Source organism: Epithele typhae, assembly GCF_022376455.1.
Source record: "Epithele typhae strain CBS 203.58 chromosome Unknown BXZ73scaffold_13, whole genome shotgun sequence".
NCBI classification, from domain to species: Eukaryota; Fungi; Basidiomycota; class Agaricomycetes; order Polyporales; family Epitheliaceae; genus Epithele; species Epithele typhae.
The window spans coordinates 233777-255646 of NW_025954204.1; the positions used below are offsets into that span (position 1 = coordinate 233777).

Consider the following 21870-nt stretch of genomic DNA (forward strand, 5'->3'; position numbering starts at 1 on the left):
CCCAGGTTTGTCAGGACGCGCGTGCGAAACCTGATACTTGCCCCAGATGGGGCAGGAGGGACAGCGATGGGGCGTCACCTGCGGTTGTTGGCATCAGCGGTGCAGGGGAGCAGAGAGCAAGATGTGCAGCCAGCTGGACACACCGCCTGCGGAATGCGCGCGGATGCTGCAGTTTCCCGAAGCGGTGGCGTGGGGCGATGCGGCGTGTCGCTCGGAGCGTCGCCGCGCGCGCGGGCCTCGTGTGCGGCCGTCGAGCAGCGTCCTGGGGGAGTGCAGCAGTGGTCGCTGCCTCGCAGCTGCAGACTGGCTGCCGGCGCGGGCTGAGGGCGCGGGGACGGAACGTGGGGCGGACGCCGGCGGCTGGCACAAGGGCGACAATAGGCGGCAGGCGCCCGGGGCTGCGACAATGGGAGGCGGATTGGGTTCGGGCGCCCCCGGTTTGGGTATAAATCTATGGGCCTCCTTCCGTGCTCCCAGATCACCGCCCCGCGCTGACTCCTCCCGTCCAGTGTCCGCTGCGAAACAAGCCGAGAATCCTTCTCCCCTGCGAACTGTCCTTCCTCCCCACCACCACAACCCAGCCCAGATGCCCCGTGCCACTGCCGCTGCTACCCGAGCCCGCGCGCGGGTGTGGAGCAGCCGCTCATCCGCATCAAGCGAAGATGAGGACCGGCTGAATGCTGAGATCGAATACGAGTCGAGCGAGCTCTCGGAGCTCGACAATGATTCCGACTACACCCCCGAGAGTGAAGATGAGGGCCGCACGCCCGACAACTACGAGAGCCATCATTACCAGGTAGGTGTTCCCACCGCCATCGACGCCGACGTCGGCATCTTTCCTGACCGTCTCGTCCCGCAGGTCCGAGATCCCGTCTGGGTGAAGCCCAAAGGGTGCCCGGAGTGGTACCGCGGCCGGGTGGTCAAAGTGCAGCCCGTGTCGCGGGAAAGCAGGGTGCGTCCATGCTGCGGGTGGCACCCGGCGCCCCATGAGCGCGCCGCTGACCGCTTTTCGCGCCGACAGAAACGGGGGCCGCTGTACCTCGTCGTGTTCCGGCGGCAGTACACGAATATGCGGGACTGCTTCGCGCCGCGCGAGGGCACGATCAGGCCCGACTCGCCTCGTGTCCGCGCCCTCATCTTCAACTCCGGCTCATGATTCCGCGCTTTGTTTATATGCTGTTACATGCTGTCGTCTATTTGTTTCTCTCCCTTTTCGGTGGACCTGGTTGCTATCTTTGTATGCCCATATACCTCTAAAGACCATACCCACCATGCTGTATCGCTACTCCTACACTAAGATTATTCGCGCCGTCCCATAGGATTCCGGGCCTGGTCTCGCCCGTACTAGTGTATTACTCGCAGTGGTTGGTAGAATATAAACAAAGATTATACGTCATTGGATGACGCTCCGTAGTTCTCTAGACCGCTCGAAAGAGCAGTTCCGCCGACACGAGAAAGTGATACCCGAGGATCTCACTGTGGCTGCTGGAATAACAAGCGCCCAAAATCTGTGGAGGGGTCGGTGGCCCGCCTCGCAGAGCAAAAACGCTGTAGAGGCCTCCTGAAGCCTATTACGGACGGGAGGTAGTGATGTGGACCATTAATCGGCGCTGACAAATCGACGACTGGGCCTCAACGGACCTCCATGAGTCTGGCTAAGGTCTCCGCGCGGTGGAGGCATTCCGTTGACGCTGCTTGACGCCAGAGATCCCTCTCGTCGCTTAACCTCGCTTAAAGCTCCGGAATTGCATTTACGGGTCTAGTAAGAGCGGTCTGGCTTACGGACCGTCATCCATTCCGTACGCGCGTGCAGCAGCGTCCGCTCTGGCCGTGCCTCCACACCTCGAGGCAGCAGCTGCACACGAGGCGAGCTGCGACAGCCCAACAGACGCCCATACTTGGATCCTCGGCTCTGCGCCACACTCGCCTTTCGCCATCCCCTCCTTCCGTCTCCCCCTCGCCACCCCCTTCCTCCCTCATCTCGCGCGATCATGACGAAGACGTACATCATGAACGGGCTGGTGGAGAAGGTAACGAACTGCTGCTCTCTCTCAGGCGCGTGCTGACGCGCGCGATGGGGCCAGATGCAATCCCCAGACCAGGATTTCCGGTGCGTGACCGCGTAAGCGAGGGTATACGGACGCGCCGTGATGAGCGCATCGCCGCAGGTATATGGGCTTGAACGACCTGCTGGCGAGATCAAGCAGGATTCCAGCAGTTTCCTCGGCGATGAAGCGACGGAGAACAAGGTGCTCAAACAGGTCCTCGCACTGGTTGAGGACAAGATCTCCGAGGTCAAAAACCAGGCGGTCAAGTGGTGCGTGCTTTGTTCAGCCGACCGGGTGGATGTGTGCTCAGGCCGCGGATGCGTATTGCAGCCTGGGGCAGCTCATCAAGATCATTCGCGAGAGCCAGATGGAGCTTGTCGTCGACAAGCTGATTGATTTCTCCGCGGGGAAGGACGAGGAGCTGCGGGACATCGCCGGCCTTGGTGCGCGCCTTTTCTGGATGCACATTGGCGCGTTTTCAGTTGACCGGGTCGTGCAGCGTTGAAGACCATCACGTCGGAGCTCCCCACCGAAGGCAAGATCGCGACCAAGGCATGCGAGAAGCTCACTCCCAAACTACTTCATCAGGTTGCGAACGTATGTCTCCTGTCCAATCTGATAGCGTGTGCGCATGCAAACGCGGGAATGCTGATCATCTTGCATACAGTCCGCCACGCCCCCAGAAACGCTCATCGAGACGCTCTCGATTCTCTCCATCCTGATCACCCGCTTCCCTCAATACCTCGCGAATGTCGAGCCGCAGCCGGTGTCGGTGCTCACGCCCATCCTCGACCACGCGCGGCCAGCAGTCAGGAAACGCGCGATCACGACGCTCGCGCAGTTCCTCCCGCACTCGCAACCACGGCTCTTCGCGTCGCTCCTGACCGGGGTGATTTCGCCGGGGCTGGCTTCGAATGCAGACCTTGGGAAGCAGCGGACCGTGGTGCAGCTCGTCGCGGCCGTCGCTCGCCACTCACCACAACAGATCGCACCTGCTTTGGGAGACGTTGCTCCGAGCATCATCAAGGATTCACAGCGGGACGATGAGGAGTTGCGCGAGAGCTGTCTCCAGGTCAATGGACCGTGAGGATTTTGCGCATATATATGCTGATTTTTGTCAAGGCTCTCGAAGCCTTTGTTCTCAGGTGTCCGAGCGAGGTCACGCCATTTTTGTCCTCTATCATCCAAGTGGGCAACCAGTACATCAAGTACGACCCCGTATGTCCTAGCTTCTTTTTAATGCGCTTTCTCACTCACACACTATAAGAACTACGCTGGCGGTGATGACGACGAAGATGAAGAAATGGCCGACGACGAAGATGAGGATGATGAGGAACTTGGTGATGAGTACGTGTGTCTTTCTGTTTTACTTCTGTATGTTCATGGCAAGCAGATACTCCGATGACGAGGACACTTCGTACAAGATCCGACGATCAGCTACGAAGCTCCTCGCTGCGGTGATCGCTACACGGCCAGAACTGTTGACGACGCTCTACAAGGACGTCTCGCCTGTCCTCATCTCTCGTTTCGGCGACCGTGAAGACACCGTCCGTCTGGAGGTGTGGCAAACGTATGGCGTGCTCCTGAACCAGACCGGTGTCTATGGCGGTTCTCCTCAAAGCAACGCTGAGCATACCGTCGGCGGCAAGCGCAAGCGTGCAGAGGGCATGGAGGTCGAGGAGACGCCCTACACCTTGCTGCAATCGCAAGTACCTTCTTTAGCAAAGGCCGTGCTGGGCCAGATGAAGTCGCCCAAGACGCCTCCAGCAACGCTCGAGGCCGGTTTCTCGCTGTTGCACAAGCTGCTTTCCGTACTCCCAGGATCTCTAGCAAGCCAGGCACCGCAGATTGTTGCAAGCGCGAAGTCTGTCCTCGCAACTGCATCACGGTCCAACGCGGCGTCGCTTCAGGTCACCACCATGTCTTTCCTTGGGCTCTTCTTCTCCAAGCACGCCCCCTCAGTCTACGCGGCGCAGCTCGACTCGCTGACTCCTGCGCTCCTCTCTGCCCTCGCAGAAAAGCATCCGAAGATCAGCTCCGAGGCATTCCGGGATTTCTCCGCGCTGCTGACTGCCATGCAACCCGTGAAGGGTGCCGGCTGGATTGACCGCGTGTACGACGAAGCGCTCAAGCGGTTGAGCCACCACGACACGGACGCGGAGGTGCGTGCGTGTGCGGAGGAGTGCATCGGGGACCTCTGGATCGCGGCGACGGAGGCGATGAAGGCAAAGAGCAGGAAGGAGTGGGAGTTCATTTGCAGGTCTACTGGGCGCACGGACGGAGCGGTGGCTGTTGTCACGAAGGTCTCAACGAAGGTCGAGGTTGGCGACGACTGGGTCAATGGCGCTGTTGAGTGGACGACGACGCTGCTCAAGAAGAGCGGCAGGGCTGGGAAAGTGGAGGCGTTCAACTGCTTGGAGGCGCTGCTCAGGAGGTGAGTGCCGTTTTCGAAGACCCTGCTTAAGCTGACGTCTTCTCAGGTACACGGCCATCCCCACGGACCTCCCCTCCAGCCTGATCCCGGTTTTCAAGGCCTACATCACCCCGACCGATCTCCCACTCCTCGGTGCTGCGCTCGACTTGATCACCCTGCTTCTTGTACTCGCACCCGCAGACACCTTCTCTGAAGTCGAGCGCGACGTCCTCCCGGACATTTACAACATCTCGTACTCTCCGGTCATCGTGGGCGTGCCTTTCGAGTCGCTCCTTGCATTCTATGGCGGCCTCGTCGAGGCAGACCTGCAGATCGCGAGCCACGTCGTACCCAACTTGGTGCTCGCCATGGAGAAGGCCAAGGGCGATGTGTCGCTCCCGAACGTCGCGAAGTGTCTTGGGCAGGTCGTCAAGTCGCACCAGGGCATCGCGGCGGGTACAATCTCCGAGTTCGCTAAGCACCTGAAGCCGAAATCGAAGGCGAAGTCATCGCAGGTCGCGCTCAGCTTGCTCCTCATGGGCGAGATCGGGAGGTTCATCGACATGACGCCGAACCAGGACATCTTCGGGCTCGTGATCGAGAAGTTCGCGTCGGACCAGGAGGAGGTCCGGACCGCAGCGGCGTTCGCGGCGGGGAACATCACCGTGGGCAACCTGCACCACTTCCTGCCGTTGGTGGTGAAGATGGTGGAGCACGACCAGGAGAAGCGGCTGCTCGCGCTCAACGCGCTCAAGGAGGTCGTCACGCACTGCACGCACGGGCAGCTCGAGATGGTCGCGGACACGCTCTGGACGCCGCTGTTCGAGAACTCGGAAAACCAGGAGGAGACGACGCGGAACGTCGCGGCGGCGTGCCTCGGCAAGCTCACGACGACGCACCCTGGACGGTACCTGCCCCAGCTGCAGGCGCGTATCGCGGACCCGAACCCGGCGACGAGGGCGACGGTGCTCACCGCGATCCGGTACACGTTCGTGGAGAACGCGCGGTCGTTCGACGAGACCCTAGGCAGCGTCATCATGGACTTCTTGTCACTCATCTCCGACGCCGATCTTGTGAGTCGCTGAACAAAGTGTCAGTTTCTGGGACAGAGTACTGACTTGGTTGTGACAGATGGTTCGTCGTTTGGCGCTCTCCGCGCTCAACTCGGCGGCCCGGTCAAGACCGCACCTCATCCGCGACCATCTACCCACTCTCCTTCCCGCGCTGTACCAGGAGACGGTCGTCAACCCGAACCTCATCCGCACGGTGCAGATGGGTCCGTGGACACACAAGGTAGACGACGGTCTCGACGCCCGCAAGACTGCATACGAGACGCTCTATACCTTGGTTTGTATTCCTGTTTTATTTGAATGTCACGTTCGAGCTCACACTAGGTTCGCAGCTCGACACGTGCCTCCCGAAGCTCGACCTGTACGAGTTCCTCGGGCGCGTCGCGGCCGGGCTCGCGGACGACTCGGACGAGGTGAAGGTGATCTGCCACATGATGCTCTTCCGGCTGGCGCAGGTGGCGCCGACGGCGGTCGCGCAGCGGCTCGACGAGCTCACGCCGCCGCTGGAGAAGAGCATGAAGGGCGCGGCAGTGACGAAGGACACGGTGAAGCAGGACCTGGAGCGCACGGCGGAGCTGCAGCGGTCGACGCTCCGGGCAGTCGTCGCGCTCAGCAAGATCAGCCAGCCGGGCGCGGGCCCGCGGTTCGACGCGTTCGTGGCGGCGACGCAGAAGTCGACCGAGTGGGGGATCGAGTTCCGCGAGCTCGCTGGGTCCGCGTGAGCGTAGGGAGTGGAGGTGGTCCGACTCCTCAGACATGATGTGTTGGTGTACGAGCGAGAAGACAAAAGAACTTGCCCACTGTGTATTTAGCCTGTGTTATACATATCTCTCGAACATTGTCGCGAATCATCCACGACCCAGGTCAGCACAGTCTGTTGGGCAACGGCACGGGTGGCGGGATCCGGATGGAACATCGCCCGCCCACCGGAAGAGATCCGCCCGCCGTCACCACCGCCTACTCGGACGCGCTCGTCGCCCGCGGCCTCAAAACGCGCCTCAACCCCAACCATGACCCCCACTTGCCCGTCTCTCTCCCCCGCACCTCACCTCCGACCATTCATATGTCCCTGGCCCGCGCCGCTCTGCGCCTGAAACCTCATGGCCACGCAACGGGCCTCCGAACCTTCACATCCACACCGCCCGGAGCCCCACCGCGACCGCGACCGTTCACCGCGCGCCGTCTCGCAGCGGTGGGGCTCGCGTCAACCGCACTCGTCGGCGCGTCGCTGTACGCGCGCGACGGGCTCGCCGTGCACGCCGACTCCGGCGCGTGCCCGAGCGCGGCGCAGGCGGCGCCGCTGTCGGAGCTCGTGCGCGCGTACGTCGTGTACTCGCTGTGCTCCGTGCCCGCGCTCGTCGACTGGTCGCCCGCGATCCTCGGTGCGCTCTTGGGCGTCCCGGGGATGAGGACGCTGACGGAGGCGGTCGTGCGCGCGACGTTCTTTGGGCAGGTACGGCGTTCGCCAGGGGGGGGGTCATTGGGCAGCGCTGACGTAGGGGATCGTGTGCACAGTTCGTGGGCGGGGACGCGGCGGAGGACGCGCTGCCGGTGCTCGCGCGGCTGCGGCGGGAGAACAAGGGCGCGCTGTTCGTGTACAGCGTCGAGGTCGACGAGGCGGGGGCAGGCGGGGAGGGGCGGGGCGCGCATCGACGGGTCGTGGAGGAGACGAAGCATTGCATCGACGTCGCGGCGGGCTTCGAGGAGGCGCGTGGGGCAGGGAGGGAGGAGAGAGGGACGTGGGTGGCGATCAAGCTGGTGAGTGTGGGTTTGAGCGTGTTGGGCGCGCGCATCGAACTGAGGGCGAGGTTGGTGCAGAGTGCTATGGTCGAGGACGCGGAGGCGCTGCGGAGGCTCTCGAAGCGGTTGGTCCTGAAGCACGCGGCGGAGGGGTCGTGCGTCGCGTTTCCTGGGTGCCCTTCGTCTGGAGACCTTGACGTGCTGTCAGGGGTGGATGCAGCGGGCACGCTCACCCAGGAAGACGTTGCCGCCCTCCGGGAGCTGCGCGAGGACCTCGCGGGTATTTGCGCCCGTGCGCAGGCCAAAGGGATCCGGATCACCGTCGACGCGGAGCACAGGTGAGTCGCGTTATTTGCGCTTGTGCATGACTGCATGCTCATAGCGAAGTTCGCAGTTGGTACCAGCCTGCGATTGATGCGTTTGCGTTGGACATGATGCGCAGATTCAACAGGATCCCACGAGAGCCTGCTCAAACATGGTTCTGGTCTAGCCCAAGCCTGGAGACCACACCTGTTACATCGCCTCAACCTCTGATTTACAACACCTTCCAAGCCTACCTCCGTCGGTACGCGAATCGGAGCTATCGTGCCACTATTCACTGACCCTTTCATTGCAGGACTCCGGAATATCTCGCTCAGAGTATCGCGGACGCGCGGAGGGAGGGATACGCACTCGGCGTGAAGCTGGTGCGTGGCGCGTACCACCCGCACGAGGTCGAGGTGCACAAAGCCTCCGCCACGTCGCGCGCGGACACCGCCGGCCTCCCCCGCCACGACCTCTCGATCTCGCCCGAGAACATGCCGCCGGTGTGGCTCCGGAAGGACGACACGGACGGCTGCTACGACGCGGCGGTGAAGGCCCTCATCGCACTCGTCCGCGCGGACTCGGAATCGGCGGCGTGCGCGCCGTCGATCGGAGTGTTGTTCGGGACGCACAACTGGGACAGCGCGCACCTAGTCGTGGACGAGCTCGTGAGGCAGGGCTTGGCGACCAGACAGGGCGGCGGGGCGGCGTGGTGCGGGTGGGCGAGGCGGCTCTGGGTCGAGTCGCTGTCGCGCAGCTGTATGGGATGTCGGACGAGTTGACGGACGATCTCACGGGGCGGGTCGTGTCTTCGGCGCCGTTCGTGCTCAAGTACCTGCCGTACGGCAAGTTGAATGAGGTGCGTCCACTCGAGCTTCGGTGGCTGGGCTGGGCTGATTTTGGGACACAGGTGATGCCTTACCTTGGGCGACGGGCCATCGAGAACAAGTCCGTGCTTGGGAATGGCGGGGCTGCAGCAGAGCGCAAACGTGCGGCGTCGGCGATCTTCTCCAGGTTATTGGGCTGAACAACAATACTTAGTAGTAACGTAATCTACGGCACATCTGCAGAAGTCTGCGCTAAAGGGGGGAACTGGACACACGCACAAAGACATTGATGTACACTACAATATCTACCCGCAGCCTTGTGACCCAGGCAAGATGACTTTACCGTCGACCTGCTGAGGCCTTCAAAGACATTTGATCTGGAGTAGGGAGCGGGGAAGTCGGTGGAGATCTAAGGCGCCGCAGGAATCTGTCGTCTTTCCCACGTGAAGTGCAAACCACCCAGGCGGAGGGTATGAAGAGATAGCTCAATCTAATTCTCTACTACTTAGTAGGACACGTGCTGCTCACGTGACGTGGCACTCATCTTCTCATCCTCCTCTTTTCATCTTTGGCATTTGCCCAGCTCCGTCACCACCAAGAACCCTTCCAGCCTCGACTTGCCTGTGTCTGCCCTCTGCAGACCGAGAACGAGGTCACAAGGCCTCTGAAGATAGTCAGGAACATCGGCAAGATAGGACCAAAGTAGCGTGATCGCGAGGCGGACCTCGGACCGTGCACGACTTATCATCGCGGGCAGCCACGCCCCCGGCCAGATGTCTTGCTTTGCCGGGGAAGACGTGCGGGCTTGCGCACGGGCTGGGGCCACCATCGACGCCCATATCCAGCCGCTCTTTGCCCAGTGCCACGTCCGGCTCCTGCTCTGCCCCACTCTCCTCCCACGCGATCGCGACTGTCTACTGCGACTATGGCCCCTTCCAGGCTTTTCCCTCCCACAAGGCTGCTGACAACCACACGCTCGGCCACCCGCACCCCGCTCTCGCCCCGCGCCAGGCTCTCGTCCTCCGCCACCGCTCCTCCTCGGCCCCGGCGCAAACTCAGATGGACTGGCCTCGCGGCGGGTGCTGCGCTTGCGACGGGAGCGCTGGTGTTCGCCAACGACGCCCGGGCGGGCGCGAACGAGCTCGAGGCGCTGCACGACAGGACTGCCGGGAGCGTCGGGGCGGAGGGCGCGCGCGAGCGGGTGCGGGAGACGATGGTCTCGCTCGTGCGCACGTACGTCGTCTACTCCTTCTGCTCCGTCCCCGCCCTCGTCGACGCCGCGCCCGCGATCCTCGATGCGCTCCTGGCTGTTCCCGGCCTGCGAGCCGTCACGGAGGCGGTCGTCCGCACGACGTTCTTTGGTCAGGTGAGTGGTCAAAGGGGGTTGCTGCTCGTGCGATGAGGCGCTCACGCGGTTCGCAGTTCGTGGGGGGAGAGACGGCGGAAGACGCGCTGCCGTTGATTGAGGAGCTCCGCCAGCAGAAGACGGGGTGCTTGTTCGCATACAGCGTGGAGGTAGACGAGGCGGAGGCGTCGGGGCACGGGAATGACGCCGGCAAGCCTCCGTCGTCTGTCCACAAACAGATCGTGCAGGAGACACTGCACTGCATCGACGTCGCAGCCGATTACGAGGACAAGCACACACCTGGAACCGTCGGGAGGCGGACCTGGGTTGCGATTAAGCTGGTGCGCCCTTGATGTGTGGGTGTGCTTGTGAGTGGCTCACCGATCTCTGTAGAGCGCGATGGTACCGGACGCGGAGACTTTGCGCAGGTTCTCCAAGTTCCTCGTCGACACCCGTCCGCCCGTGCAGCCACCCGTCGCGTTTCCCGGCGCGCCTCTCCCTTCGGACCTCGACGTGCTCGCAGACGGCCGTGCGACGGGTCCGCTGACCGACGCAGACATCGTCGCGCTTCGAGAACTGCGGCAGGATCTGGAAGCGATCTGCGCGCGAGCGAAGGCTCGCGGGGTGCGGATCATCTTCGACGCGGAGTACAGGTCCGTCTGGTTGTCTATACGCGCCTTCTCGGACGTTCGAGCTAACTATACGCGCGCCCGACACAGTTGGTACGAGGTGCGAACCGGCTGCGGCCGATCGTCCATTGTTTGGAAAGGACACTCACGGACTTCCAACAGCCCGCCATCGACGCGTACACGCTCGACATGATGCGCCGGTTCAACAAGCTCCCCTCGCCCGCCAACGCCAAGGCGTCGTGGTTCGGCGGCGCCCCCGCGGCGGCGGAGACAGACGCAGACGCGGGCGTGCAGCCGCTCGTGTACGCGACGTACCAGGCGTACCTCCGGCGCACGCCGGAGTACCTCGTCCAGAGCATCGCCGCCGCGCGCAGGGAGGGGTACGCGCTCGGGGTGAAGCTCGTCCGCGGCGCGTACCACCCGCACGAGGTCGCGGCGCACCCCGCCGCGGGCGAGGCGCACGCGCTCTCGCTGTCGATCTCGCCCGAGCCGGCGCCGCCGGTGTGGACGGCGAAGGCGGAGACGGACGCGCGGTACGACGCGGGCGTGCGCGCGCTCGTGCGCGCCGTCCGCGCGGACGTCGAGGCGGGCAAGGGCAAGACGGCGCCGCCGACGATCGGCGTGCTCTTCGGGACGCACAACTGGACGAGCGCGGAGCTGATCCCGGAGGAGATGGCGAGGGCCGGGCTCGCGCGGAAGGAGGCGGACGGGACGGTCGTCGTCCCGGACGAGGTCGCGGAGCGGGTGACGATGGGCCAGCTCTTCGGTCGGTCGCGGTCGCTCCGCGTCGAGGGCAAACGCTGACCGCGAAACGAAAAAAACGCCCACAGGGATGACGGCGGTGCTGACGACGCACCTCGCGAACCGCGTGCACGCGTCCGCGCCGTTCGTGATCAAGTACATCCCGTACGGCGCGCTCTCCGAGGTGTGCCCCGCCCGCTGCGGTCGCTCTGCGCTGAACGCGGACGTTCTGTTTCTGTTTCAGGTGATGCCCTACCTCGGACGGCGCGCGATCGAGAACAAGTCGGTGCTGGGCAACGGCGCCGCTGCGGAGGAGCGGCGGCGCGCGGCGGCGGAGATCGTGGCGCGGGTGGTCGGGTGAGGCGCGGGTGGATGTGCTCGACGCCCTCGATGGAGATAGATGTCGGGATAGAGGCCCCCCATTGCACAAATGATTCGTGATTGATGATTAACGGGACACGTGTGACGTTTTCAGTGCACATATACGAGGTGGCGGAGCCGACGCCGATTTCTCGCCGTCGTCCAGATCGCGAACCGTCAGGCGGGCAGAGGCGCGAAGCGTTATTATCAGTACTAGTACTCAACAGCGTCGAAGCGGGGGAAGGGACGGGCACGGGACGGGGGGACATAAGCAGCGCCCGCGCGGGTGAACGACGGGTAGGGACCGTGTGGTGGGAAAGCAGACGGAGACGGAGACTGGGATTGGGATTGGATACGGGAAGACATGTGGGGGTCGGGACTGCGTTGTATGTGTGTTGTGGAGTGTCCGAGAGCGAGAGGCGGTGTGTAACAAACGAACGGGCGATCGGATGGGGGACGGACGACGGACTAGAGGGCGAAACGAAACAACAGCCCGGCCGCCACAGGGCCTGAAGGGCGGCGGACGGGCACTCGGTCGTGAGGGAGCCGCGAATAAAGAAGGGATCATATGAGAGCATGCGGCAATGTAGCGGACACGAGTACTAGTGAGCTATCAGCGGACCGGAATGTGGGGGGCGACGGGCGGGTACCGACTTTGTCCTGACAAGGTCCGTCGGGGCGCGCGCCGCCACTCAACGGGGATGGACAGATGCGGGGAACGGGTGAGCGAGTGTGGGATGTGCAAAGAGGGGGGGGAAGGGATGCGAGGCGACGCACCGCGGCGCGTGCGCATCTGTGTACCGTGGGCGAGGCGACGTGCGTCATAGTATTACACGTGAGGATTGTCGGGGGTATACTATAACTTGTATGAGATCAAAGACGAGACGACCGCGGATGTGTCTGATCCAAAAAGCCGGGCGCGGTGCACAAATGGGACGGACGACGTGAGACGGGGCGGAGCGCGACGAACGGGTGAGGGGTGAGGGGATAACAAAAATAGGGAATAATGAGGTGGGAACGGCCGAGCCGGAGAATAAACAGTGGACGGGGTCGGCGTGCGCCGATAGTACTGTGGGACCCGTATGCCGTCGTGCACAAAGAGATGAACAGCAAAACATTAAAAAAGCGACCGAGCCCGACTCGCGTCCAAGATGGGTGTTATACGAAAAACTGCGTGCTGTTGATGCCCGTGCATCAGAAACGGCGAGGAGACAGAAAAAAGGGAACAACGCACTGTACGCGGCTGTTAGCGTGCACCTCCATCTCCTCCATCTTGTACGAGTTGAGCTCCTCCTTGATCCGTTGCGCCAGCGCGGGCGTCAGCCTACTCCATGTCGCGGGCTCGCTCCGACGGTCGTACACCGTCGCGGGGAAGGTGTCATACACGGACAAGTTCGCGGCGAACACGAGTCGCTTCGCGGGCGCCGTCGCCGACCGATGCGTGAGCGTCGGCGCCGTCGAGCTCGAAAACTTGGACAGCGCGGGCGCGGACGAGTTCGGGAGGCTGAAAAGCGACGTCTTCTCCGTGGCGACGATCGGCGCGGGCTCGGCGACCTCGTGCTTGACGGGCGAATCCAGGTTGATCCCGTTGCTGTCAAATGAGAGCTGAGGCAGGAACGGTCCTGGTTCCGCAGGCGAGTGGCCGTTGGCCGATCCGTGAGACTTTGCGAGCCCGTCGATCTGGTCCGGGTCCGACCCCGGGAGATGCGAGGGGTGCGAGGCCTCGCCAGAAGGCTGGGCCGAGTCGTAAGAGTTGGCCCGCGCCCGGGTGAACGCCGGGTTGGGAGGGAGATACGTATCCTGAGTGTATTCTGAGCCGTCGACGGGCTCTGCGAGCGGCGGCGGATGAGAATAGCGCGCACAGGGGAGGTGGAACTGCACTCACTTTTCAGAATGCCCTTCGCAGGCTTGCGTGTCCGTTCGACACTCCTGCGCAGGTTGAGGGCCCAGGGCTCCATCTCCGGGTCGTCCTCTTCTAGGCTGGCGCCGTCCAGTGCTTGACGGATCGTCATATCCTCGTCATCGTGGCCCTCTCCCCATTCCTCATCGTCCTCCCATCCCTCGACGTGGCTGTAGTTATGCGCATGGTCTTGCTCGTCGCTACCACTGTCCGAGTCGTCGTGCTCGACAACGACCCGCATGCCGTCCTCGTTCACACGCGACGGCCCTCCGACCCGCCCCGGCAGATTGTCATTCTGCCTGTTAGTCGTGTTCTTCTCCCATGTGGTCGGCACCGGGCCGCCTGCCGTCTCCGCTGCCACCCGCTCCGCCTCAGCCTTCGCCTTCGCCGCGGCCTCCGCATTGGTCTTGAGGGTGTGCTGCCGCGCAAGACGCGCGGCCGGACTGAGGCCCACCATGTCCGGGCTGGCGGTCCAGTCGGAACGGTCGAGCTCGGCGGTAACGTGCGAGACGCTGGCCTCGGCGGCGGCGCCCTTCTCGCCCTTCTTCTTCTTGCTCTTCTTCCCAGAACCTTCCTCATCGCCGTCCTTATTCTTGTCCTTGAACAGGGACGTGATCCCAGCGAGCGAGTTCCGGCGCGCAAGCTTCCCGATGGATCCGAGCTTCCGAATGACCATGGAAGCGGACGACATCGTCGACGATAGGGAGATGTTGTCCGTCGAGCGGTTGAACTTGTTGTTGAAGAGCGAGCGGGACTTCTTTTTCTGCACCGTGGCAGTGGAGTCCCCATCGTCCATCGGGAGCGTCGCGCCTGAACTGGTGCTCGGCCGCGGGGCACCATGCCGCGACGTCGCGTTCTCCTCGTCCTCCTCGTGAAGGGTGTTGTTGGCGTTAAGCGAAAGCGCGCGGCGCAGGCGGCCCTTGAGGCCGCTGCGGGGTCCGACAGCAGTAGGCTCCATCATCGCAGCCAGATCACTGTCGTCTCGTGACATCCGTTTCTCGGCAGCGGTGAATGTACCCTGAGATAAGGGCGACGGTTTGCGCAGGTTGATTTGCGTCGGCGGTGGCGAGATAGTGGCGGCAGCAGCAGCGGGGGGTTGTGAGCGAGCCGAGGAAGCGTTGGAGGAAGAAGAGCCGGTGCGCTGGTGGACGCGTTGGGACGAACCGTTAGACGAGGGCGGCGGCGCGGGATTGGACGTTGTTGATCTACTGCTGCTCTGCTTGGGATGAACATGGGCGGCGGGGGTGGGGGCGGGGCTGTTGTGACCTGATCCTTGATTGCTGTTCGCGCGTTGCCTGTGACTGCCCGAGTGGGAGGAACCAGAGTTGACGGAGGTGGAGGAGCCGGCGGCGTCGACCTGGGCGTACGGTGGCTTGAAGGAGCCGCTGGGCTGTGGTGGAGAGCGCCAGTCGGCGTCCTGGTTGGACGAGCCTTGCCTCTGAGGACGACGGTAGGGATGATAGCCGCCATGTTGCCCGTTCTGGTCAGGCTGGGGCTGATAACCCATGGGGAGGTGAGACGGATGGGGCGGGGGAGGGGTGCCGCTGGGAAACGGGCTGAAGTTGGCCATCTGGCCCTGGGCGAAGTAATCTGGGGAGCCGGTGGAGCCGCTGCGAGCGCGCTGGGCAGGCATGGGGGACATCTGGGACATTTGGTGGGCCTGCTGGAACATCATCTGCTGGTATGCCCACTGGGCGAGCTGGGCATTGGCAGGATCGTAGTACTGCATCTGGCCCTGCTGGGGATGAGCTTGGTGTGGGTGGATCGGGTAGGGCTGCTGATGGGGATTTTGATAGAACTGGGGGTAGAACTGGGGCTGGGAGGGCTGCCATGCAGGCTGCTGTTGCTGGACGGGGTAGGGGTATGGTTGTTGCTGGGCCATGGGGGGCGGAGACTGAGCGTGGTCGTTGGCGGGGGAGGAGCGCTGACGGGGAAGGGCAGCAGGGTTGATGGGGTTTGTCGAGGGCGCGTCCATGTTGTGTTCTCGAGGGGGCTGCCAGTCCTGAGGCGCGAGAACGGCCATGTGCTACGCACCGGGGGCTGTATGCACGCGCAGAGGTGCCAAAGGCAGCGGAGAGACGAAAGGGCGAGTAGAAGGTCAGATATGGTCAGGGTAGCATCAAGCCGACGCACAGCAGCTGGCCTGCGTTTTGGAAAGAAGAGAAAAGGCGGGCGAAAGGAGGATGAAAGGAGGGCGGTGGGTCGGGAGCGGGCTGAAAGCAGGTGTGCAACGGCGGCGACAAGGCCAACGAAGGCGACCGCGCTCGACAACGGCCAGCGCTGAGCCGCGCTGTGCCACCCGGCCAAACAGGGCCACACAGCGATCTATCCTGATCCCTGATTCATCCGCGCGGCGACTGCTCGCCCGCAGCGCTCAGCAGTGCACCACAATCAGATTGTTTGCAGCTGTCGCCCATCGGGCATGCTGAAGACCACGAGCGATGTGCGACGGCCAGTCTCTCTCTCATCGCGAGCCGTAGCTGGCCTGCCTCGCCTGCGCCGTCCCCATTGTCCAAGACGCGACTCCGGCCCGGCCTCCCGGGATCCAGATCTCGATGGCCTGTTTCCCCGGCCAGACGCCTGCCATGCTTCTCCACCCTCCCACCGCCTACGAGCAAGTGACAGACGCATCATGACAGAGCCGTCTGCAGCGGACTGGAAGGCCCTCTGCGCAGCAAGGAAACGTCACCAGTCCGACGCAATCCCCCCCGCATGGAACATACAGCCGCCCCCAGACGACCATCGCAACGTGCTCGATGTCCCCGTCGCCTCCGGCCTCCTTACCGCCCGCGAGCTCGGAATTACGGATACCATCGACCTCGAAATCATCCTCCGAAACCTCGCCGCTGCGAAGTGGTCCTCCGTCGAGGTCACCACTGCGTTCTACAAACGCGCCATCATCGCTCACCAGCTCGTCCGTTCGCCTCCGCATCCTTGGATTCCGCTCACCTTTATCTCATAGACCAACTGCCTAACCGAGATCTTTATTGATCGCGCCCTCGACCGCGCCCGCCAAGTCGATGAATATCTCCACCTGCACGGCAAGCCCATCGGCCCTCTCCATGGCCTCCCAATATCCCTCAAGGACCAGTTCTGTATCAAAGGACTAGAGACCATCATGGGTATTGTCTCCCAACGCTCCGTCTGTCCTCGCCTCCGGCATGACCAGGTCTCCTGCAGGCTATGCAGGATGGATCGGGCGTGTCGCCGAATCCGACAGCGTCCTCGTCCACGTCCTCTACCAGGCTGGCGCGGTCCCCTTTGTGCGCACCAATGTGCCACAAACATTGCAGGCGCGTCACCGCCTCATTTTGCTCTCGCTCCGACAACCAAAAGGCGTCTATGCTCACGTCCATCGACGTGCATACGCTCCTTACGGCGTTCGGACTCTATTTCGAACCTGGCGTGGGTACGATCACCGAACGCGAGGCCGACCTTTGCTTGCCGCGACTTCTCTTCGGTCTTTTGATGCGTAATGCTGACCTCTTTGTGCCGTGCGTAGTGGGGCGAGACGTACAACCACGTTTTCGGACGAACTACGAACCCATACAATCGCTACATGACCTCTGGCGGCTCCTCTGGCGGAGAAGGCGCACTTGTCGCGCTCCGAGGCAGCCCCTTGGGCGTCGGCACCGATATCGGAGGGTGCGTCCCCGGTCCATTTCACTCCCCGCCTCGTGTCTCGGCCATTTCGAGGCACACGAACCCATTCGTTCCTCATTCCCTTCACGCGTCACCGGCATCCCAGCTCCGTGCGGATCCCCAGCGCATTCTGCGGCCTGTACGGGCTTCGGCCCTCGTACGAACGCCTCCCGTACTGCAACGCGGTGAACTCCCAGGAAGGCCAGGAGAGCATTTCTTCCGTGCTCGGGCCGATGGCGAACACCCTCGGCGCCCTCCGCGTGTTCACCCAGGCTGTTCTCGCCGCCGAGCCCTGGCGGCACGACCCGCTGTGCGTCCGCAAGCCTTGGAGTGCCTGCGAATATGATCTCGCCGACCACGGCGGGCGTGGCGCGCGCCTCTGCTTTGCCCTCATGCCGGACAACGGCGTGGTGAAGCCGCACCCACCGCTCGCGCGCGCGCTCGCCACTGTCAAGGCCGCGCTCGAAGCCGCAGGGCACACAGGTGCGCAATACCATTTTGTATGTCCTGAGAAATTCTGCGCGGAAACTCATCCCAGCACTTCTCCCGGCCTCTCTGCAGTGATCGACTGGGAGAACCATAGGCACCTCGAGATCTACAAGAACGGCGTTCGTACCATCTCCGTTTTCTGCCTGTTGCTTCATCCAACTCTCTTCTCTGTTCCGCGCCTCGCGCATAGGTCAGCATATTCAACGCGGACGATGGCGTCGACTATCGGACCGAGTGCGCGCGGTCGGGTGAGCCGCTCATTCAGACCATGTCGCCCTCGACGGACGCGCACGAATACGCACTCGATGCGCCCATGGCGCGCTCGATCCTGGGGGAGAACATCCGCCACCTCTCCGCATACGAGGTGCGTCCACTCCCCGTACGTGAGACGCGCATCCTCTCTGACTCGACGGCCCACGCACAGCTCTGGCAGCTGCACAAGGAGAAGCGCACCCTGCGCAAGTCCCACCTCGACCACTGGGAGGCCACCGCGTCGCGCACGAGCACCGGCCGCCCCGTCGACGCGATCGTCTCCCCGGTCGCGCCGTACACCGCGGTCCCGCACGGCTGCAACTCGTGAGCCCCCATTGCGCCCGTTTCCTCCTCTGGAAAACAAAAACGCTGACCTCCGCCGGCGCGCGGCGCAGGGACGACTTCTACACCGCGCTCTGGAACTACCTCGACTGCACCGCGCTCGTCTTTCCCGTACCGTCGGTCGTGTGCGACCCCGCGCTGGATCCGCGCGCGCCGCCCCACGAGTTTTGGAACGCAGAGGACGCGGCGGTGCACGCGCTGTACGACCCGGAGCTGTTCGCGGGGCTGCCGGTGGGGCTGCAGCTCGTCGGGCGCACGCTGGAGGAGGAGGGCGTGCTCGCTATGGCCAGGGTCGTCGTGGACGCGCTCGAGGCCAGACGCAATGCGCGGACGGAGGGGGCGTAGTTGCGGGTGGCAGCTACCACTGGCAGAACAAATGTCTTGTGTGTACACAGTTGGAGACGCTGCCATGTGCTTTGTATGAATAACGTGGCTCCCTGCTCTCGACGCCCTCTGTCCAACACTCTCATAATTCAGTCCAATTTCCTTTTCCTTTTCGATTTCCAGTTTCAGTGTCGATGTTACGATGCTTTACTATACTCACTATTCGCGCCCAGGCACCACCCATAGGCTCTCGAGCCCGCATAGGACTCCGGCTTTCGGATTCTTGGACTCCGGGCGGGGGACGTCTGCGCAGTCGATGTATACTTGAGTTAGACATGGCTGCCCAGGTTGCGCCTACCGCAGGACCACGCCCCCAAGGGCAATCAACGGGAATAAAAAAGTGCACACAGTGTCGCGACTTTCTGCAGACTTCGAAGTATTCGTGACGCTGTGCTGGGCCTAGCAGGGTTGCAGGGCCTGTTTCGTCAACCGACAGGGTCGTTGCGATCGTGGGTTAGCAACCTGACGTTTTCTGCCCGGACTTACGGCGCAGCACGGCTACGGCATCTTGTCCACGTCAGCCCCGGGTTGCTCGTTGACAGGAACGCGCGCGACAGGAATTTGTCCCGAGTGAGACCGGGGCTCGTTGCCAGTTGGTCTCGTGTGAGTGAGCAGCTTTGCCTTCGCGGCGGTTCGGTCTGGTCCAGCCTGGGCACCGGACGCGTCATGTCGCGTCGGACTCTGACGCGTGCACACGAGCGTGACCGCGACACTTCAAAGAACCAGGAACCCTCGTCACACTTGGCACATACTCAGCACACAGCTACGCGGCAGACATCCAAAGGCATACAAACATGAGTCTAGCATAAGTATCGAGCGTCGAGTCCATCCATAGCATAGCAGTACATAACATTACACCCCCAGGCCACCTCACGTGTCGGCGTACATAGAGCGAGCGACACACCAAGATCCAGCGAACCCCAGCCGGGCCTACAGGTCGATCAGTAGCGCCTCCTTGCGTTCCGGCTCTGCGTATGTAGGCACTTGCGGCGCCGTGTTCGGTACTTGGGGGAACGCGGGGAGGGGCACGGACATCTGCTGGAGGTGGGCCAGCTGTGCGGGAGCGTGCATCGAGTGCGGGGGCGGATGCGCGAACGAGGTCGAGCGCGAGAGGCCGTACTGCGGCTGGGCGTATCTAGGACCGACGGTGTTGGACCTGGAGAGTTGCTGCTGTTGCTGCTGTGGGGGAGCTGGGGGTGCGGCGACAGGCTGGAGCTGCTGTTGGAGCTGCTGCTGGGGTGGGGGCGGAGCTTGGTACACGTTGGTAGGCGGCGGTGGGGGGGCGAACTGGGGGATGCTGACGGGGGGAGGGGAGATCGCGGAGTACGGAACCTGCTGGTGAGGGCTCATCACAGGCGCAATGGGGGCCAGATACATCGACTGCTGGTCAGACGAGTAGGTGCCATTGACTTGGGGAGGTGCAGAAGGAGCGGGGGAGTAGTAGGATGGTTGTGCCTGCACGGGGGTCTGGGGGGGTTGCTGCCACTGGCCGTATGCGCCGCTCACCGGTTGCTGATACTGGGGTGAATAGGATGTACTAGGTTGCTCTTGTCGTGGGGTAGCGGACCGCCAGGAGGGGCGGGAGACTTGCTCGGTTAGTAACTTGTCATAGAGCTTGACGGCTTGCGATAGCTTGTCGTGCATCTCAACCAGCATCTCTGCAAGAGCGTCTGTCAGTCTCGCATAGTATGTTAGCCGAACAGGTACGCACGTTCTTTCCGGCTCGTATCGTTGAGGTTCATCGCGAGCTTTGGCCTCAATCCGTTCGCCTTATCGTAGAGCTCTGTCACGGCGGGGAACCGCGAGAGATCCCGACCTCCTTGCGCCTGTAGGTGATCCACCGTCTGGTTGAACGTGAGGATAGCATCGGCCTCAAGAACCTCGAGGTCGTAACTGGGTATGTGAGGCAACCTCGGTTTGGGGGTAGACCGTTCGCTAGAAGGAGGGTAGGACTGGGACTGAGTGTAGCCTGGGTAAGGTAGCGGGGCTCTGTCGGTGGAGTCGATGATGATCGGCGCGCTCGGTTTGGGAGCATTGGCCTCGCGTAGACTAGCCTCTATAGCAGCCTTGAGTTCTGGGTCGTCTTCCTCGTACGTGTTGCCTTTTGGACGCGTTGCACGTTCAACGAGGGGAGGCTCCGATGACTGCCATGGGGAAGGGGAGGGAACGTATCCTGGGCGATGTCCTCCCGCGGAGCCTGTTTCCTCCAAAGACAGTTGAATGGCCCGCTGCAACTCTGCGTCGTAGAAGTCGCGTGCCGCCCGATGCCTTGACGAGGACACACTCTGGGATCCTCTGTGCGTCCTGGAAACCAGTATATCAGTGGCCGGGGCTCATGTCTCCATTGGGAAGACGTACTTGTGGGCCTTCTTATTGAGCTTCGTGTAACAGCTGTCACAAACGCGTACTTCTTGGGTGATACCGAAGTGTGGTAGTGGCATCGACTTGGAAGAACACTGCTGATCGAAAACTTGGCCGCAGTTGCGGCAGTGGTGTTTCCGGTTGGTGAATGAAAACGGGGTTCGGCACCGGAGACACACGTCCGAGTCAATCCATTCCGGCGCAGTCTGGGTGTCCACCATTGCTGACGCGGTCACAGCAGGATCGCGAGGGGGAAAGTTAAAGCCTGAACACCGCGATGTCACGGTAAAAGGGGGCACCTAAGGAACAATAGGGACGCACCTTCACGCTGTAATGTCCTGTATACCTCACCAACGTAGCTCAAGCTCGGCTTCCCCTCAAATGTAGTGGCCCAGTCCTGTACGTATCGAAGGATTTTGTTCTTGACGTCATGGTTGAGGACTGGCAACTTCAGGATGGAAACAAGATTGTCCATGAATTCACGAGAGGCGACCTCGACCAAGAATCCATCGCCGCCGTTCTTGATGCAGACATCGGTCAACTAAATAAGGATTATGTGAGTACACGCCTGTGCTGCTGCGGGATGAGGACGCACGCCAAGAGCGAGAAGCTGAACATTAGGGTTCTTGTGGCCGACTCTCCTCTTGAGGGCCCGCATGGCATCCTTGGGAGGTACAGATTTGGAACGAATTTGGTCGCAAATCTCAAGGTTGAGCGCGATGTCCTCCGAGCCGCTTGGCAGGAGCTCGGAGGTCGCCTTGTCTGGAGGGGAGGTGAGCCAGTGGACAGACCGAGGGCAACAGACGCACGCACCGACAGCATCGTCGAGCTGGGAGGTGCCCCAGAGGAGCGAAGAGAGATAGGATGTCATGAGGGGAGGTCGTAGTCGGGTGCAAGGCCGCCTCAGCCGCGGACGCTGCGCGGGTCATCGTCACTGCGATGTGACCGCAATGTGACCGTCCTCGGTGACACGCTTTGTCACCCACGCACGGAACCGGGCACCAGTCACAGCGGTGAGTCTGCC

The 21870-nt window shown here is 62.5% G+C and overlaps 6 protein-coding genes across 6 annotated transcripts; 4 read left to right on the top strand and 2 right to left on the bottom strand.

The window, feature by feature from the left end:
- Nucleotides 1–586: 586 nt before the first annotated feature.
- Nucleotides 587–1156, top strand: BXZ73DRAFT_99692 (uncharacterized protein; the record flags this gene model as incomplete). Its single annotated transcript, XM_048028088.1, has 3 exons — nucleotides 587–796; nucleotides 860–952; nucleotides 1022–1156. The coding sequence occupies 3 exons, from the start codon at nucleotides 587–589 to the stop codon at nucleotides 1154–1156; spliced, it is 438 nt and encodes a 145-aa protein (XP_047879612.1).
- Nucleotides 1157–1991: 835 nt separating this feature from the next.
- BXZ73DRAFT_89102 (ARM repeat-containing protein) lies at nucleotides 1992–7613 on the top strand (the record flags this gene model as incomplete). The annotated part of the gene is made up of 13 exons (XM_048025168.1): nucleotides 1992–2030; nucleotides 2085–2114; nucleotides 2169–2317; nucleotides 2379–2491; nucleotides 2548–2645; nucleotides 2716–3120; nucleotides 3171–3266; nucleotides 3316–3395; nucleotides 3442–4482; nucleotides 4529–5534; nucleotides 5593–5808; nucleotides 5864–6249; nucleotides 7031–7613. The coding sequence occupies 13 exons, from the start codon at nucleotides 1992–1994 to the stop codon at nucleotides 7611–7613; spliced, it is 4242 nt and encodes a 1413-aa protein (XP_047879613.1).
- A 1713-nt stretch (nucleotides 7614–9326) lies between these two features.
- BXZ73DRAFT_44327 (FAD-linked oxidoreductase) lies at nucleotides 9327–11477 on the top strand (the record flags this gene model as incomplete). The annotated part of the gene is made up of 7 exons (XM_048019318.1): nucleotides 9327–9767; nucleotides 9824–10087; nucleotides 10140–10399; nucleotides 10466–10475; nucleotides 10538–11141; nucleotides 11206–11300; nucleotides 11361–11477. The coding sequence occupies 7 exons, from the start codon at nucleotides 9327–9329 to the stop codon at nucleotides 11475–11477; spliced, it is 1791 nt and encodes a 596-aa protein (XP_047879614.1).
- Nucleotides 11478–12670: 1193 nt separating this feature from the next.
- Nucleotides 12671–15351, bottom strand: BXZ73DRAFT_89104 (uncharacterized protein; the record flags this gene model as incomplete). The annotated part of the gene is made up of 2 exons (XM_048025169.1): nucleotides 12671–13305; nucleotides 13362–15351. The coding sequence occupies 2 exons, from the start codon at nucleotides 15349–15351 to the stop codon at nucleotides 12671–12673; spliced, it is 2625 nt and encodes an 874-aa protein (XP_047879615.1).
- A 657-nt stretch (nucleotides 15352–16008) lies between these two features.
- On the top strand, nucleotides 16009–18446 carry BXZ73DRAFT_89105 (general amidase; the record flags this gene model as incomplete). Its single annotated transcript, XM_048025170.1, has 9 exons — nucleotides 16009–16290; nucleotides 16339–16498; nucleotides 16557–16669; nucleotides 16879–17021; nucleotides 17125–17501; nucleotides 17580–17626; nucleotides 17698–17871; nucleotides 17932–18083; nucleotides 18155–18446. The coding sequence occupies 9 exons, from the start codon at nucleotides 16009–16011 to the stop codon at nucleotides 18444–18446; spliced, it is 1740 nt and encodes a 579-aa protein (XP_047879616.1).
- A 969-nt stretch (nucleotides 18447–19415) lies between these two features.
- Nucleotides 19416–21717, bottom strand: BXZ73DRAFT_44025 (ubiquitin binding protein; the record flags this gene model as incomplete). The annotated part of the gene is made up of 6 exons (XM_048019259.1): nucleotides 19416–20143; nucleotides 20197–20789; nucleotides 20844–21111; nucleotides 21168–21387; nucleotides 21442–21608; nucleotides 21660–21717. The coding sequence occupies 6 exons, from the start codon at nucleotides 21715–21717 to the stop codon at nucleotides 19416–19418; spliced, it is 2034 nt and encodes a 677-aa protein (XP_047879617.1).
- Nucleotides 21718–21870: the final 153 nt, after the last annotated feature.